Source organism: Ammospiza caudacuta, chromosome Z (assembly GCF_027887145.1).
Source record: "Ammospiza caudacuta isolate bAmmCau1 chromosome Z, bAmmCau1.pri, whole genome shotgun sequence".
NCBI lineage: Eukaryota > Metazoa > Chordata > Aves > Passeriformes > Passerellidae > Ammospiza > Ammospiza caudacuta.
The window spans coordinates 83,726,077-83,745,895 of NC_080632.1; the positions used below are offsets into that span (position 1 = coordinate 83,726,077).

General features: G+C 37.7%; 1 protein-coding gene across 1 annotated transcript in view; it reads right to left on the reverse strand.

Annotated features, from left to right (window-relative positions):
- Nucleotides 1–19,819, reverse strand: part of RIT2 (Ras like without CAAX 2) — a 178,843-nt gene that overhangs the window by 99,857 nt on the left and 59,167 nt on the right. The window contains exon 3 of the mRNA XM_058824037.1: nucleotides 8,167–8,240. Within this exon, the coding sequence (XP_058680020.1) occupies nucleotides 8,167–8,240 (74 nt within the window). The remainder of the gene's footprint in view (nucleotides 1–8,166; nucleotides 8,241–19,819) is intronic.

The following is a 19,819-nucleotide window of genomic DNA, read 5'->3' on the forward strand; positions in this document are numbered from 1 at the left end:
GAACTTGTGATATGAAAGGACTGAGTTGCCATGTCCCTGTGACTTCCCAACACGTGTTTTCATATCCATGTGCAAAAACATTTCTGAATAATTTTTATTGCATTAGGAAAAAAACAAAAAAAAAACCCAAACAACAACAACAACAACAAAAAAACCAAACAAACAAAACCCAAACAAACAAAAAACAAAAACAAAAACAAAAAACCCCAAACCAAAACACATAAGGACAAAACCAGAGCTCTAAAAAAATAAGTCATGGGGTATCTTGGTTGGACCAGCAGATCCAACAGAGAAAGTGGAGGATTCAGGTAGACCTTGGAGCACTTTCCAGGACTGGCTACAAAAGCACTGGAGAGGGACTTGGGAACAGGGCATGGAGTGACAGGAGGAGGAGGAATGGCTTTAAATTGATGGAAGGCAGGGTTGGATGGGATATTGGGAAGAAATTCATCCCTGTGAGGGGGGTAAGGCTTTGTCACAGTGTCCAGGTTTGGAGCAAATTTGAGGACGAATCCCCCAAAGGAGCTCCACTGGGAAAAGCAGATCCAATCGGCCCCTCCCCACAACTGGGTCTGGGACGGAAAAAATACCTCCTTGGAGAAAGGTGGAAAAAAAATGTTTATTAAACAATAAAACCAAAACAATATCAAACAATGAGACCCCTTGCCACTCTAAAAGAGACGACAAACTGAGAAAACCCCGTCCTCGGGTGGCAGCTCAGCTCACTCAGTCTCTGATCAGTCCCTCAGTGCTGGAATTGTCGCAGGCCCGGCCCGGCCCGGTGGGCCACAGCTGCAGCTGCCGGGGCTCTCCTGGGTGCTCAGTCCAGAGCAGTTTCAAGAGGTCCAAAGAAAAGGGAGAAAAACAGTCCAGGGAACTTTGCCTCAGCTAGCTAACACTAACTAAAAAACAACAGAAGAGCTCTGTCCCTGTCTAGCCATCCGCAGACAACACAGTCAGGAGCAGGAATGTGGAGGAGTGAGTGCAGTGTCCGAAAACAAACTGCGCGCTTCTTCTCTCCCCACTTCACTCTCTGGAACACTCTTAAAGGTACAAAACTTACTATTCAACATAAACAGAATGAGATGATTGGGGATAAAAGCATCATATAGTCAACTCAGGACACACAGGTTGCCCAGAGAAGCTGTGACTGCCCCATCCATGGAAGTGTCTAAGGCCAGGTTGGACGGGGCTTGGAGCAACCTGGGATAATGGAAGGTGTCCCTGTCCACAGCAGGGCTTTTACAGTCACTTCTAATTGAAAGCCTTCCATGATTTTATGATCCTGAGAGACACTGAGTAGCTTCTGAGATATGCCAATACTTTCCTCCAAAGGGCCAAAGCTCATCTGCACGTCCAAAAGTTGGAGGAGTCTATCTCTTTTAGCTTTGCCCAAGGTGTAAGTCAGGTACCACACTGATTTCTGACATAATCACTGCAACCACTGCTCCACTGCTAAGCTTTTGAGTTTTTCTCTTATTAAAAGATAAGATTCTTCCCTGGCATGGTTTGTCTCACATCATCCCATGGCTCTGATAATAACATGGAACACTCATGAACAAAATTTATTCTCCTCATCCAACAGGCACAAATTAAAAAACAGGCACAAAAATCTATGCAAACTGTGCAAGCTTTCATCTATGGAAGTGAGAAATATATATATCCAAAAATATAGCTTGCTAGGAAAATAAAAACAAGAAAATATTTCCTATTTTCACTAATTATTTTATTGAGTTTCTACTTTGCTTCTCATCCCCACTTTGAAGAATCTGGATTTATGGAATAACATTTCTCAAATTATAAAGGTAACATGCAATGGAGGTCAAAACTTGCTGAAGTTTACTTTTCTGGTTTTTGTTTCTTTGTTTATTAGGAGTTATTGTTTGCTTGGTGGGAGGGAATTTCACCTCCAGGTCTGGGAACAAAACTCTTGAAACTCCAGCTTAAAAGATATTACTTGGCTTTAGGTTTTCCCATTTCCCTTCCTGCTAGCAGGCAATAAAAATTACATTTTTAGAAAACTTTTTCCAGCTTTTTTCTTCTTATGTGGTTTAGCAAGTGAAATGCTTGGATGATTCTGATAGCACTATATAATTTTTTCCTTTTATTTTCTTTGTCTGGAGACACTGCCATTTAAAGCTTCAGAATTACATAAAAGACACTTAATTTTGAAAATCTCATTTTTTGGGGACAACCTACTTCTCCTATGAAGCATTAAAGCCCTGCTCTGCAAAAAGAACCATTTCTTGGTCATTTGTTCAGGGGAAATGGGCACCATGTGGTGCTGTAATATGTGCTTGTTTTCTCAGCATTGAAGCCAATTTTTTTAGTCCTGGAAATATCATTATGATGTGAGCTTTGTGAAAAGTGATAGAGGTAGAATTCAGTTTTCTGCTCGCTGGCGTCCCTGGTTTGTGTAGAGCTGCTTGGTAACAAGCAGATTTTGATAGAAAACCTCTGTAAACTAGAATTCCTAGTGAGATTATCTAGGACAGTCACACATATATATAAAGAAATCAGGACACACTTAGAATAGGTGCAGTGTCTACTGGAACTTCAAAGTACTTCAGTATCATTCACTAGTGTAAAGAAAAAGTGCAGAATATTTTCCAGTGATGGGAGAAAAGAAAAAAATTACATTATCATAATCTTGTGGAAGACCTGGATGAAGTTTTCTCATATGGAATGTGTTTATATAGGTGTTTTCCATACAATGTACACTTGAACAAAACCAAACAACCAACCAAAAATGCCAAATTCAATAAAATAATAAAAAAAAAGAAACCACCCCAACAACAATAAAACCAGAAACCCACAAGAAAATGCTACAAAAAAGGTTTGGAGAGAAGAACAATAGATTTTCCAATTATTTTTTCGAAAATTGTAATAATATATTTTCTTCTATGTCCTTATTTTATTAAAAAGAGAAAAAATCTTTCAGCAGCATCACTCTGTATTTATCTGGTTTTTAAAGTTGCAAGTTAGAGAAAGATGAAGAACAGTGAGAGGGAAAGCATTTCAAGTGAAAAAAAAAAATTGTTGAACAAGAAGAGAAAACACTGGAAAGTTTTCCACCACCTGCAGTATGGAACCACTAACACTGACTTTGCTGAAGAGGAATGGTAGCAATGGGCAGGCAATCGGGGTTGTCAGACTCAATAAATGCTGATGCTTGCCCTAAGTGCTTGTTCCCTGCAACATTTTATTGCACCTGTTTGACAGGAAGATAAATGCAGGCCTAGAAATACAAACTGATCCACCCTTTATTGCATCATGATTCACTCATGGACAGGGATGAAAAAGGAAGTTGGGAATCTTGGCTGCCAGTTCCCTGCTCTTCCTTTGGTTATATACTCATTTTTATCAGCATATGCCTAGATCTTTTCCTACTGAAGTCAAGGAATATTTTGCCAGTGATCTGAAGGAAACTGGTGTCAGGTCCACAATTTCATCTGTGATTTACTGCAACTGTTTTTTCCACTCTGTATCTGTGCCAAATAAGTGTTTCTCCACAATCTGTCCATTGGCAAATAAAACTACTAGGTCAAGGGAGACATTTTAGCTCTTCCCAGAAAGTACAGAACAACTTGTCTCAAGACCCCAGGAAAATTTCTGTGTTATGATTTTATACTTTCTAAGTATGTTTTCAACAGCCTGTGGAACAACATACAAAGGAAATAAAACTAATGTTCTTCTCACTTAATACACTGTGTTAATAGTTGCTACTTGCTTCAATATCCCTGTGCTTTAAAAATAAAATGGATTTCATTTATGCACTAGAGTACCTAGCAGAAAGTGCCATAAAATTATTTTCCCCTTATGAGAACATGCTGTAGAGGCCCATTAAGACATAATTACTGCCAAAAAGGCATTTTACATTTCCTTGAGATAAGCTGCACTAGTGTACTTTGAGATTTCACTTCCATTGATTCAGGATTAGAGCAGCATGTTTAGATAATAAGCAGAGGGGTCTCAGATAACAGCCTGAGTGAATCATCAGGCTATAGTGTTTAGTCTGAGAAAGCGTGTTTATCTGAAGGGCTCTAGGGACTAATATGGTTCCTCTTCAAAGCTTGAAGCAGGGGGCAAGAATCACAGTCCTGCAGGTTGGCAGGATAAACATGTCCTGTGATTTGCTGGCAATTTGAGAGATGGATTTCGGTACAGAGCGCACTGCTGTTGTCAAGTTGAAAAGTGTCTGCCTGGAAATGAATTCATGTGCACACAACTCCAGACAAAGGAAAATCTCCCTGAAATGGCATGCCATCACATTTTAGGGCCCATTTTTCAAGTCTCTGACTCACACCTGGGAAATATACTGGTGCACTAAGTTTATCATAAAAAGCTCACATTTTAGCAAACAAAAATTGGTGCAATAATCTCGGAATGTATTGTCTCACTGACAGGTACAGAAACCCATTTTTCCACATACTTGCCTGCTTTGTATCTGAAAACAATTTCTGCCTCTTTTACATGTCAGATCAGATTGTTTTCCCGTGAAGGAAACTCTGCTGCTCTTTTAGCGTTCGGCGTGAGGTCTGCACGGAGAGATTGGGTAATGTGTCATACAGGGGAAAGCTGTGGCAGGAATAAAAGCTCCTGTGTCAGTCAACAGTCTATAAATACAGCAGGAGAGATAACTGCTGTGTGTGCTCCATGAGGAGCATACTTCTGGGCTCCAGAAGTAGCAACATATTTTTAAGCTAGAAGAGAAGGTGAGAAAGCGCAAATGAGCGAACAGAAGGTTTCTATAACTCCGTGTGGAGGCTTTTTGTGTGTGGTTTGAGCAGTTGGGGGTTGTCACTCTCTGAGAATAATTGTGAGGGGAGCTGAATGCAGAATAGAGTGCCTGAGGGCTGAATGTCCTTTTGTTTGCACCTGCGAGTTTGCTGGAAACCAAAGGGTTTGCGTCAATTTGGATTAAATGCATGTAAAAGCACATTATTTTTATGGCACGTTGGTTAAGAAAAGGGAAATCCCAGAATCACCTCCAGCAATGCCAGTTCCAAACTCAGTGGACATGGGTGAATTTCAAGGGAAAGTCACTCAAAAAATGTCCCATATGGATGAACAAGGAAGTTCAAGCTATCTTTATGGATACTAATTTGCATTTTCAGATTTCCATGAAGTTTGTCCTATATACTCCACATGCCATATTGTAGCTAGCCTTGGGAGTTAAAAGTTAAAAAAATAAACTTCCTCAGTTTTATAAATATGACCTCAATCTCACATTTAATGTGTTTGGCTTTATTTGCTTCTCTTTTTTTTTTTTTTTGTGTTATTTTTGTTTTAATTGAAGTGTAGGTGCAAAATGAAAAAATTTGGGATGAGAATAATACTTCTAGTTAAAGACCCAAAGGCATCATTCATAAATAACCAAAGGATTTACTGGCAGCTTCTTCTAGATTCAGATGAGCCACTGAAAAAGAATACCAGCATCTTTTTTTTTTCTTCATTTCCTTGCAGTATACCATATTTTCAAGCTTTTTTTGGTAGGATTAGCTCATGTTAGGTCTGTTTATGACAATCCAGCTACCAGGACCTCCATCAATGCCTTCTTCTGATCTGAAACTCTCTAAGGCAAACATGTTCTGTCTGAAGCTAAATGGGGTGAGCAAACGCAGGCTGCCCAGCTGGCAGGTGTAGAGGGTGGTGAAAAGAAGGTGTAGTGAGTTCAGTGTCACATAACTACTTGCACCAGCCCTTACATTCTTTAAGAAAATGCCTCTTGTTGTGCTTTCAGTGGAAAAACAGCGTTGGAAGAGCACCAAAGGACAAATGATGGTGTATAAAATATGTATCCAGAGTCCAGTGAACATCAGTTTATTTTCTGAGATGAGCAATTGGTCTATGATATAGTGTTTATGTACATGCACATGAGAAAAATCAGTAACTAGATGGGCAAGTTAATCAATGTTTCTTGTTTTCCCATTGTTTGAATGTTGGGTTGTTTATTTCTTTTAACTTCAGAAAATTGAGAATAAATGTATTTTTGAAGCACACTTTATGGTTTGCAGGCATCAAACTGGATCTACCAGTTAAAGTATAGAAGATTTTTTTTGCAATGCAGGTATGAAATCACACGTGGGTTTTTAAGTCTAGATTTGACTATTAAAAACTGTGTTAATTATTAGTAGCTCATTTGGTCAGTGTTGAAATTCTTAATTAGTTCATAGGTACAGAAGGGAAAGGAGAAACATATTTGTTGAAACATGTCCTCCAGCGCAACAACAAAATACATTAAATTCAGTTGGTTTCACTATTGATTTTTTGTACTTCCTAAATAAGGATGAATCACAATTTTGGCTCCTTGATCTCCTGAAGTGATTAAAGTCATTATTCAAAGTTGATGATGAAGTATTTATGACTGTGAGGACACCCAGACAAATGAGTTTTCCATTTTCCACTTCCTGATTTAGAAGCTGTAACACCATCTCCAATCTGACATAAAACCGAGGGAAATAAAAACAACTAGGCACCACCAAGGTACACATCGGCAGCACAAATGGGTGCTTTGAATCTTTACCCTGAGTCACCAAAGTCAGAGCAGAATTTGCTCTCACTGAGCTTCAGTGAGAGCATCATTAAGAGCTCAGTGAAGAAAGAGCCTATTTCAGCTGCTGACTTCAATGGGAGTTGGATTAGGTCTTGATTTATTCTGGAGCTGTGTAGTGAAGATAGAGAGGCAGCAAATCCAAGGACATCTACAGAGACAAGCAGCTAAATCCAGGACACTTAGAACGGACAGCTCCTGAAAAATCGTGGGAGGGAAAGTGGGAAGAACTTCCTAGTTATCCTGGGAATGTGTTTCAGTGATGACAATCAGGGGAATTTAAAACAGAGATTTGCTCATATCAAATCAACCTGGTTGATTCATTTCAACATTTTAGCAGAAGTACAATGGCTATGCCCAGGCTGTAAAATGGCGTGGGATGATAAATCTGCTGAGTGTGGTGGTTCTGCACACGCCTCTGCTTGCTGCAAAGAGGAAAGGATGAGGAAAAAGGGGACGTTTAGATTGGAAATGAGGAAAAAATTCTTTCCTGAAAGGATTATTAAGCCCTGGCCCAGGAAGTTTGGGCAGTGGTGGCGTCAACATTCCTTGAGGGATTTGAAGAGCACATGTCTGTGGCACCTGGAGACGTGGTTCAGTGGTGGCCTTGGAAGTGCTGGGTTAATGGTTGGACTCAATCTTAAAGATATTTCCAACTTTTAAAATTCTGTCATTCTATGAAATATCTGCACCATATTTCATTACTTGGTCACTATATACCATGGACATCGAATACTGTGGAATTTTTGCTTCCTAATAGAGATATAACTTAGAGACAAAACAGCTTTTTTGTACTATTGTTTTCACCACCTTTCATTGACTGAGTTATTCTGATTTCTTTTCTTACCTTACAACTGTTTATTCTGACAAAATTCATAACCTTGGTAATCATATCCTCCTCCCATAAATTAAGGATGAAGTATAGTTCTAACCTTTTCATAAGATCAAAAATTTTTTAAATCATTAAAAAATTGTATATATGTGGAAATGACTGACAATAGCTGAACTTTCTTTGAATTTCTGGAAGCAGACTGCATTCCCCACCATTTGGAGTGCCTAGCTTAGGTGCATTCAGACCTCCCGGAAGTTGAGAACAAGGTTATCAGGTTTTTTCTTCCCAAATACTTCCTTGTTTATTTAAGTGTTATATTAGAGATAATATTTAAGATATTATATCTAATATCTAAATAAGATATTTAGATATAATGGGGGGAGAAGACAAAATGTAACAAAATACTTAGTCTACAAGTAGACCAGAAAATTCCTGAAATACATATAGAAGGGGAGGAATGAGAAAAATGTAAGACAAACAACACAGTATTTAATAATTTCATTATTGTGATAGATGTTCCTTCATACAAGAGGAAAAGAAACAAACATCTTTTTATCTATTGTTCATTTCAGCCTGTCTGTCTCCTCTGATGAGATGTGGAAGTTATACTGTTCTATGCTGCAGCACTTTAATCTTCCCCTTTGTTAATTCCTCTGTATAATTCTGCCACTGCTTCCCTTATGCTTGACTAGGGAACTTTAAGCACTGTGATCCACATCTCTGAGGTTAAAATCTTTGAGTTTATCTCTGATTGAGTGACTCTCATTGGAAAATTACTCACCTGTCCAGCAGTGTCTAGAATGTCCAAATAGGCTGGTTCATCATCAATTCGGACTTGAGTTTTATAGGCATCCTCTGAAAAACACAGTGCAGTTTGCTTAAGCATGTGATTTGCTCAGAGAATGGAAAATGAAGCAGCTTTGCTAGTTTGTAGTAGGCTTTTCATAAGTTCTCCAATCCGACCTAACATTATTTTGTTTCAAAACTTCCTTTTTGAAATCCTTTTGTCACTACAAAGTATTAGCAAAAGAGGGTCTCTTCCATCACACTGCCTCAAAATACAAAAATTAAATTTTCCTTTCTTTAAAAGGGAAACATTTCCCTTTCTTTAAGCACACTCCCCAGATGTCACTTAGGCCACAAAGATTCAGAGCTGTTGTGCTGGTGCTGTGTAACAGAATGATTTTTTATCTACCACAATGACACGTTCAAAGAGATTGTCTAGCTAATAGTTTCATTTTAAAGATTGTATAAATTATTAGGATAGATTCCCGGTGGCTGAACAGGATCCTGGCTCAGAGCCACTATTTAAACTTCTGTATATCTTTAGAAAGGCTGAGCATAAACTTTTTAAAAATGAATTCTGTAATCTGTCTTTGCACTCATCAGAGATGCAGGCAGAAGAGGAGAAACTCATTTGTGGACTCTTTTCTTAGTTCATAATTTTGTCAACTAAATTTAGAGCAACAAGAACAAAGAAAGGGTGAACTACTATTTGCACAAGCTATTTTCCTCACATTATAATTTCATTCCCCTCTCAACATTTGTATTTTCTTCGTTAGATTAAAAGGCGCTTAGGTACTGGCCCGTGTTTATACTTGAAATAGTCTTGGAAATTATCTGTGCTCTTTAATTGCACAATCATGCAGAGCAGCCTGAGTGGCTTTTGTGACTGACACTGGATGTGCACTGAAGCATGAAGACAAGACAGGTGCATTTGTTGAACCTGAGGAATGTCATTAACCAAGTGAGCAGGCTGGGCCTGTCCTAAGAGCCTGCCCTAACAGACGCCCTCCAGCTCTACTGAAATAATACTGAGATTATAATATGGGATAATATGGCAGGTAGTTGGAATACTTGGGACCTTCCAGTTTGTGCCATAATATATATGTTGCATTGTACAATGCTTTATAAAAGTGTGGGAAAATCTGCTTTCTGTCAGCAGAGGGAAAAAATGAAAGCATTTGGATACAAGTCTGTATATCCTTAACTCAGGTCCCTCCTGTCCAGCTGGAGGATTGCTGTCTTTTATGACACAATCACACACAGTATTTCCCCCTTAATTTTAGGCCTCAATTCAGCAAATAGGCACATGACTTTCTCTAAACAAATACTTAGTCCCATTGATATCAAGATGGCCCAGAGGCTCAATTAATTGTATGATATATTGCCTTGCTGAGAAAACCAGAGCACTTCAACCACCATATGTTTTGGTTAATACATCTTTTTGTAGGGATTGCTGAACAAGAAACTGTGTGGCAAAGTGGGGCTATATAAAAGGCATTGGACTATTTGCAATTTTAGTAATTTGTTATTACATGACAATGTAATCTACCTGCAGTAGATTGTCCTTTTCTTCTTTCTTTTTTGTTTACGAAAAATTAAAAACAAAATGGCAAAATATTTAAAAATCAAGCATGGTATTTCCTTAATATAAATTCTATTGATACTATCAAGCATTATTAATATACTTCCATGCAGGTGGGTGTCCACTTGCTTTACATTATTGCACACATAATTAACATATGACTTCCACAAATTTAGCTCCTATTCTTGGCTCTGCATTTGGATTCTCTAAACCCAGCAGTCCTACTTCCCTTTTCACTTAGACCAACATGAATCTTTATATAGGAGATTTAAAACAGTTAATGTTGAAAAAATTATTCCTACTTAAATTTTACTTGGTAAAAATGAAACTAAATCCTGTCTTGGTTTTTCTTTCTTTCTTTTTTTTTTTTTTCCTAGGAAAAGATTTACAAGTTAAAAATTAAAAGTTTACATGTTATAAATAAAGGACCAACTTGCCTCTGAATATAAGTCACTGCTTTTAGATATCTAACCTGCTGAGCTGCTCCAGGAGTACCCTGATATATTGTCACTGTCATCAGTAAAGTTTCAGCTGTTAAAAGCTGGATCCAGACTATCTTTATAATATTTTTACTTTGTAGACATAACACTGATTGTATAAAGGTATTTTGTCATTTTCATTTATTTTTGCTTTCCCTAACTGCTGACCTTAAAACATTTCACAAAAGAATGTTAGCATCACTGTCCCATTTTCCTTCTTGATGTATGCTGATGTCTTCTGTTGGTGGTAGAGAAACATGTTTTGGTATGCTTTGACCAGGTACATTAATCTAAACAGTTTTCTAGGCAAATGCTTTTCTCATGTAAGATTTTATTTTGCCCCAAGAAATGTAGAGATGAAACAGGAAGGGATATGAGTTTCCTTTGTAATATTCTCTCTGCCTACGTGCAAAAAGCACAGATAGAACAGACAGTAAAGAGAAAAGCCTAAAAATGTCCTCCGTTGGGATGTGATAAGCAGGGGAATTTTCAACCTGCATGTAGATGGAAAATAGGTGGGAGCTTTAACCCTTAATTTTCTTCAGGCACACACTTAAGAGGGAGTCCTTAAGTGCACACCTGCCAAAGAAATCATTGCCTTGAGCCAACACACCCTCACACCAGAGAGCAAATCATAGCACCACTTATGAGCTTCACCTTCTTAATGACCTCCTTAATGCTCAAACACATTCAGTCTTATGAGGGGCACTGCCTTTCCATTTTCCTGTGGATTCACTGATATCCTGGGCATATTATGCCTTGCAAGGCAGCACGCAGAAGCCAGATGCATAAATTGGTACCTCTGTTTCCCATACCACGTCATAAAGACCAAGAAGAAGAGTTATACCACTTAGTTCTGCTCTACAATTAATACTTTTAAACTGGGATTTTGTCTTAGAAAGTAATGTAAAAAGAGCTTTAATTCTATCTTCTGTCCATTACATGGGTAAACATCTTTATTTTATTTAAAACTATAATGCAGAGCCATTAACCTGGAAAGAAAACTCTTCCTAGAAGTCAAGAGGTGGAAAAATCTGTATCTTGGACCTATATTTTTTGGTTCATTGGTGGCTGTGAGGTTAAGCAGAAATCCTGGTATTTTTATATGTTTCCCAAAGGATTTCAGAAGGGACTACTGTGTGGTCCAAGCAGCATGGCACAATTTATGGTAAATGTAAGGGAAGTTCTGAAACCTTGATGTAAAGAGCAGGAACAAGCTGCTCACATGTGGACAGAGGACAGAAATGAAAATGCTCCTCTGAAACTGCACCTAAATGTAAATGAAACAAAGTGGGAAAATCTTCATCAGGAACACCAACAAATTCACACTCCAATATCCCTGCTTTAAAAATTATCTGCATTACAAATGGTGTCTGCTGTATTTACAGCGGAGAATGCTAAACTTTCTTTCACCTAATTAATTTATAATATGAATATAATTTTCCCTATAAAACTAATTTGGGGGCTGCTAAACCACATGTATTAATGCTTGACACCCTACAGCTCTAAGGAGTGGTATTTAATAAAAGGCCAAAATCCAGCTGCTATTTCAGTGAAGCATTAAAAGAACATACAGAATAGGCATGAATGATGATCAGACATCAGGCAATAAATCAGACCATAACTATATTGTTCAGATTAAGCTCAGGATTAATTTTTTTTCTCTGAGATTAATCATAAAGTCTCAGCTTTTGGTTTGGGTAAAATTCTGCAGAAGAGTGGGTCATTGCATGAAAAAATCTGTGGATGGAATTTACTGACATTGCTAATTGTATTTGAAACACTGACTGTAAGAATGAGCACTTTTTAGAGTACCAAAAAGAAAAGAAAACAAAACTCCCACATCCTTGTAATCTGAACAATGCATGGATACATGAATTGTACTGTGAATTTTTTTTTTTCCTACATATAATGTTTTTTTTAGAATCTTATTTCCTACAAAGATTAAAAATAAAAATTAAAATGGATATAAAAATATTCTCAGAGGATTATATCACATGGCTTAAATGAAAACTGACTGTTTATTTTATTGCAAGGTGGAACAAAAAAAAAACATTCAACTGTTTTCTAAATGGTACCTATTTCTTTTTAATTTTAAATTATTTCCTCCTTTTTGAATATCTAAGTGCTTTGGTTTTTTTTTTTTTTTAATTCTCTTCTCATTTTTAATTGTTCTTTGCAGTGTTAGAAAATTAAAGAAAAAAAATTGCTTAAGTTTATGTTTTCTGGCTTTGTGGGGTTTTTTTTGGCATGTGTGTTAGAAATTAATGCATGATCATTTTTTTGGATTTCTTTTTTTATAGGACATAATTCTGGAGACAGAAATACAGTAATTAATGCATAGTGTTATGACCAGTTATCTTGGACAATCTGAACTCATAAAAAATATATACATATATATGTATGTTTTCAGTTTTGAGCAGGTAACAGCTTCATGATAAATAGATTTGAATGGTGTACAAATTAAAGGGGAGTTGTATTGGACTTTTTGTCTGCATTCCAGATATGTTCCAGTCCCTGAAATTTAGGTCAGATGCTTCTTTCTTCCATTTGTTAATTCTGTTTCTATGCCTTCTAAATAAAGCCTCTCTTCTCTTTCTTGTACAATACCAATTGCAGTCAAAAATTATCAGATTCACATATATAGGTGAGCCAAAAGACATTTTACTTGACTGAGGAGGTGTCAAGCCAGCAGAAGGGATCCAAGCTCAGTCAGCCACACCTGGAATTCTGCCTCTTGTTCTCCCTGTGTGCCAAAGCAATGACAGGAGACACAGCTCTTGCCGTGCTTAGATTATCTGCCACAAATGCATTTTAATTTAGCAATGCTCCTGAATGCAGGGTGGTCATGAGTCTTTGCCTGCATGAGTGTTGTTTCTATTTACAGCAAGGAATTTTTAAATGAAAAGACTGGATGAACAGAGACATAAACCACTGTACCAAATACTACACATAAACTCCTCCCCTTTGAGATAAGAATACGCATGTCGTAGGAATTACCCATCAAAATACATTGCTATTAAAACCTCCCTCAGCAAATAATTATTTTCCTGGGCTATGAGTGTTTTACAATTTGGGTGAGGGTTGCTATCAGCACTCTGCAGACAAGGACACCAAGTCACAGACGTTGCCTTCCTATAAGCTCTGCACACATGATAAGCAATGGGTGGCTTAGAGGAGCAGGACTGACAGATTTGATTGCCTTGTATTTTGTAAATACTCACATGGATAGCAGTATCCTTTAATATAATCCAAATAGGGATATTAGTACTGGGCTATTAACTAGGTTATTTAAATATTCCAGTTCCAGCTCTGTTACATCATTATGTGTGGTGTCCTGTGCAGGACCAAGAGTGGGACTTAAACCAGCTTGATCCTTGTAGGTCCCTCCCACCTCAGTTTATTCTGTAATTCTATTTTCTGCAATCAATTTTTATATCTGCAATCGCACGTTTCTTCCCAGCGATGATGATTTTTTTGTTTCTCAGCATTGAGCTGTATTTGCCATTTGTCATTTGTTCAGCTTTGTCATGTCTTTGTCAGATCCTTCAGGTTTCAATCAGTTTCATGTTAACAGCACACGTTGCCTGTTACCAGCCCACAAAAGTGATGGTAACAGACAATATTATTCCAGGCTGAAGAATCGTGATGATGGTTTGCAGAAGGGAGAAAAAAAAATACCTTTTCCTTTCTAAATCCACAGCCAGAAACACTTCCTTCAGTAACCACACGTTCTGAACACCTCAGCTTCTTCTATTAAAGAGATGTTTGTAAGTAATGCAGCATTTAATGTAGATATTACTTCTCTGCTAGCCCATAAAAAAACCTATAGTGTAGGACCTGAGAAAATTAAAATAATCTGAGAAAAAATAAAGCATTATTCATGTTAAGTGCTTATCATAAAAGGAATTCATTAATTTATTCATTGTACATTCAGTTTCATGATAATAAATACCAAAATCTCTATATCCCTGTTTTCATTTTAGCATTCAAATTGCCATAAACATATTTACAGATAAGATACTGAACCAAAGCTTTGGCCATGTACAGAAAATCCTCTGTAATGTTTTCAAATGGCCTTGCTGAATTCAAATGCATATCACTGCGGTAGATTCCATCTCTCCCTAGTTTCAATTGAAAAAACAGTATTTCCTTTACTTAGCCTTTGTTCAGTGTCATAACACGCTTTTAACTAATTTCTGTGTTCTGTTTTAGAGGCTTCTGTTCCTTCAATGGTACATAAATATTATCCCTGAGTTCTAAATGGCACAGATTCCCCAGAGGAGATGTGGCTGCCCCATCCCTGAGAGTGTTCAAGGGCAGGTCGGACAGGGTTTGGAGAAACCTGGTCCAGTGGAAGGCACCCTTACACCTTCCCATATTCATACCCGTGGCAGTACAATTTGAAGGAATGATATTTGGAGTACATTCCAATGAAAATTTTTCTGTGATTATGCAGTTTATAAGATAATTCATAATTTCAAAGAGTGAAGACACAAATAAAACCAATTAAAAACAAACAAAAATATAATTATTCTATTATCTATGTTTGAAAACAAAAGAGCAGAACATCTTGTAGTTGATTTTGTCCTCCTAATATAGGAACTGCTAATAACTTCAATGGAAAGCAGAAGCACAACTAGATTACATCCAGATCCTCAAACAAACCTCTTCATTTAATCCTAATCCATGAAAAGTGGTGTCTAAATGCTTAGAGGGGCACAGTGCATAGAACCATACAATCACAGAACTGTTTGATTTGGGAGGGACCTAAAGAATCTCACTTTAAGTCCCCTTGCCATGGGAGGGGACACCTTCCACCAGACTAAAGTTGCTCAAAGCCCTGCCCAACCTGCCCTTGAATACTTTCAGGGATGTTCACATCCCTTGAACACTTCTGGCAACCTTATGAACCTCCAGAACCATGGTAGCAGAATAAAAAATTCAATTTAGGTCCAGTAAGTCTCATGAAGCCTCACTATTCATTATTAGTTGTTTTTAGCATCCACCTTTATCATACTCTTCTCTGACTCCTTTACCTCAGGCTTTGGCTGCATCTGCTTCCAATAATTCACCTAAAAGCTTCCTCAGCCTAATGGGCATTTCTGTTCAGCTCTCACCTCACCACAGTGCTCCTCTCCTAATGCCATTATGTATCTGTCTTAAAACAGCTGCTCCCAAATTAACTTTCTCCCTCTTGTTGGGCTGCCTAATGTTTCAGAGCTGTGCTCTGCAGGGCAGGACTGATAACACTGAGCTGCTGAAGCAGCCTGATAGATTTTCACTTTTGGCTAAGTACATGCCAGTTTTCTTGGTGACCTGAAATGCACTCAGTGCCTTTTAAATTGGGAAATGGGTTATCCATTGCACAATCCATCTTCTATTTTTTTTTTTCTTTCTTTTTCAGTTTTACCTATGGATGTGTATAAGAACCTCTTCTTGAATGTCAACTTGCTGTTTCATTACTGTGGTGCCCTTTCATTCTTTGCTGAAAAGCACTGGAAGCAAAAGCAGCTGAATCTCACTTAGCCTATGGTAAGTAAAAAAAAAAAAAATATACAAAAAACAACAGCGTTATGTGTGCTCTAAAATGTTTTGTGTGATCAGAAATCTGATCTGAACTTTGAGACAGTTAAACTTAGTTTCCCTTCTCCCTTTGGGTTCTCATGATCATGAGGTTTATTAACAAACCGGCTGGAAAAGGAGGCAATGTCCTGCTCAGCTTTCAAGAATGACTGTGCTGAACAGTTTTGCATGGCAGAGAATTTCTTCTATATGGAGTAATCAACAAGGATACAAAGCACAATGTACAATAGAAAATTCAAGGTAAGACACCTACTTCCCGACAAAGGAGGTAAAAATATGCACCATGGTGACCTGCAAGGCAAATCCCTTGCTGCCTTTTCTGGCCTTGCAGCACCTTGCACTCAGTCAGATCTCTGTCATCAGGGCCCAAAGTTTATGAATTACAGCAGGATATGTGAGCATAATAGTACATATGACTATCCAGTCCAGAGAATAATATTAGGGCCATTAGCAGATTGAAAATTAAGCACAAAAAACACCAATGCAAATATCTCCTTCTACAGAAACAGTATTTTTATAATCCTATACTATGTATTATTTTTTTACTGTTTGCAACATTTTATTTTCTAGTTGCAGATGAGACTTTTCCCCTCCAAAATAAAATTATTATTAATTAAAGCAAAATGCTTTTTCAGAAGGTCACAGCGGTTACAAGTTCTGATCAAGGTCAAATTTATTTTACAATTTTTATAACCAAGATAAAGTCTCGAAAGCAACTCTCTGCACCCCTCTTCCTTCATTTCCCCAAGCACATGGATAGAGAAACTTATTCCATTCTTACATAGCAACACATTGTGAAACACAGAATTCTTCTGGGTTTAGTCACCTCTTTTAAATGATAACTTTCTGCTGAGACACAGCATGGATTTAAGTAAAAGATGACACAGCTGATCTGAGTAATTTGGTCCAGTGAAGCAGCTTTCAGTTATGATGCAAATGCTGTTATCAGCAAAGCCACCATTTATGATTTTAACTTGCAAATATGCACATATCTGACCAATTTTGTGTTAATCATTGTGTAGGACAAAGTTTGTTGCCTAGAAAACTTGCTTAGGTCTTCATCAGAACTTGCAGTGTAGTCCTCCAAACAGACTGTTTTAATTGTTGTGTCCCCCACCTGAGTGAATAAAACTATTACAAATTACAATTTCTCTGCAAAAGTTAGCAGTTTTGCAACTTAAGGTTAAAGATAACTCAGGCAAACTATTGCACTGACTGTTAGGAACTGCTTGCAATGTAGATAATGCTACTAAAGTTTAATAAAAGCATATCATTATTTCCTCTGCTTCCAGAAAAATTTCATTTCATTCAAAGGCGTGCATGAACAAAGTGAACAAAGTACTCCTGTTTAATCAAAACATGATAATTAACAGGAGTCCAAGTACCCTTATCTCGGGGAACAAGAATAGCAGGTAGCAATTTCCCCACTCTTTCAAGTCTGTGCTTGTGCCACTGAGTGGGAGAATCTGAGGGCTAGGAATTCACTTCTTGTCATTTCAGGGGAAGTAATTAGCAAGTTGGCTACATCTGCATGGTTATTAGCATGGATGGTGCCTTGGATTCAGAAAGGTGTAGATGGCTGCTGGCTTCCATGAAAGAAAGGTTAATGGAAACATTTGTCCTGCGATGAGGAATTTTGAATTGAGCGTGATAAATCATCTGCCTCTAGAAAACCGTGGCGTGGGCGTCTCTTTCAATTTCAGAAATCATTTGCAGGATAATTTTGCTAATCACAATGTACAGGACACAGGTAAGCAAGTTTTCCCTATTCATAGGCCGCAGCTCTCGCTTCAGATCCTTCTAAATTCATTACCCTAGTGGTAATTACAGGCAATTAATGGTAATTGCAATCACCAAATGAGGGTTCTGATGCCCACAGCAGAACCGTGGGGCTAAGGCCACAGAGTGAGTTTGGTGTTCACTCCGGCTTCAGCCATGTAATTCTGAGGACATTGGACATCCTCATCTGCCACAAAAAATGACATTCCACTCCACTTTAGCCCCAAGAACCTAGGCTTTCTTTATTGTATTTCATATTTCAAAGAATTCTTCATCTAACTAACACGAGATGCAGAGGCTAGGGTGAGATAATCATGTTCTATCACTTTGCATGCTTACGCTGCTAATCAGAAACTACAATATGTGTGTGACTTCACTGTGGATAGCAGTTCTGGGTAAAAATATAAACTCTCATGTTTTTGATGTCACCATCCAGATGCAGATCTTTCCTGCAGCCAAAATCAGTCAGGATCTAAAGGTTCAGAGCTGAATTCCACAGATCATATGAGGGGCTCCCCCAATGAAAGTGTGCCAGAGAGAATCTGCTACAAGGGAGCAGAGAAGAATCTAAGGAGGAAACATTGCCCCAGTTTACTTTTTTGGGTTAATATTAGGGTATAATTGTAGGTCTGAGAAGGGACCTGAAGATCTCAGCTCTGAGAATATTCTCTTCCGTTAGGAGAACCATTTAATCTCTTTTTCTGCTTCAAACTACTAAATTTTTCAATCAGAGACTTGGTGGATCAAAACAGGGGAAGCAAAGATTTTTTGATGGAGTAAAACCAAAACCACCCATTGCTGAACTGGAGGTCTTCTGCCCTGTACAAAGCTGGCATGAAGAAAAAAATTGACTGTTTTGTGTAGAATTGTATGTTTTGTGTAGAACATACAAAAAAAAAAGTTAATAAGGGTTTCTATTCCTGACTGACTCTTTCTACACTCTGAATAGAGAAGATACTATAAAATAATTTTAATAAAAATATTTCATTATTATAATTATTCTTACTATTGCTATTATCATAAAAATATACCACAGAAATGCTTTTGTATTGTCACATTTATAAGAAAAGGCTTTTTTCTTCCTCCCTCAGTTTTAATCTGACTAATCAATGCTTAAGAAGAACAACCACCGAGTCACACTTCTATAAAGTTTTTTGGTTATTTATATATTCTTTTTGTATTTAGCAGATACACAATTAATCTCAGGTTGCCAGAAGAAATAGAAGGGTAATATACCATACTTTGATCCTCCACTGACCCTATTCAGTGAAGAGAAGATGACCAAGGCAGGAATATATTTTACTTCCAGCACAAAGAAAATTAATGGAGTATGGGAAATAATAAATATGAACCATTATCAGCCAAGGGGTATTGTGCTTTTTTTGCATGTGAACATGAGGCAAGCATATATCTCTCCTGACAGCACACAGGGCAAACACTTTTCTGTCCTCTTCCAGCCAGAGTAAGCATTTGTTGAGCAGAGATTTTGGATAAATAGAAGAATATAATCACAGCATCCCTCATAGCTGTCTACCAACTGGATTTAACTCTGCTGACCACCACTCACCACCTGCCAGGTTTTGCTCATAACAGAGTCATTTGTTCATTTTCTTAATTTCTAAAACAATGGAGAAAGGGAGGTCATATCACCAGCCAGATTATCATTTAAGGTAATTCTGATTAGATAAATGCTCCAACTGAGGATGCATAGAGCCATGAAAGGTCACAGGGCCATTTAACCAGTTTTCCTCGTTTGGAGATGTTCAATAGCCCAAGGAATCTCACACCATGGCAAAGGTAATTGTCACTGCTATTTTTGACAACAGAGTTCAATTGTGAAGGAATTTTGGCTCATGGAATGGTGTCTGAGAGTGAATGCATGCGATGCTTGACTGGGTTTTCACACCTCACCTGTCCCAGAAATAAAACCATTTCTGATCTCTTTCATCCCCACTTATACCACCTTTTCCACATATTTGTTTCTAAATGATCCCTTTTGACTATTTGAGGTTTGAGAACTATTTTTTAATCAAAATTTTTAACTCAGTAACCTTTCAGGCAGCTATTCCATGTTGGAGTGGCTTAATTTTCTTTTGGAATACTACTGAATCAGCTTGAAAAACTGTTCAATGAATGCCAGAGAGCCAGTGAGGCTGGGAAAAGGGCAGAGATGGAGAGTGGGATTTCCTCTTTTTCTTCACAAATGAGTTTTAAGATTTGGC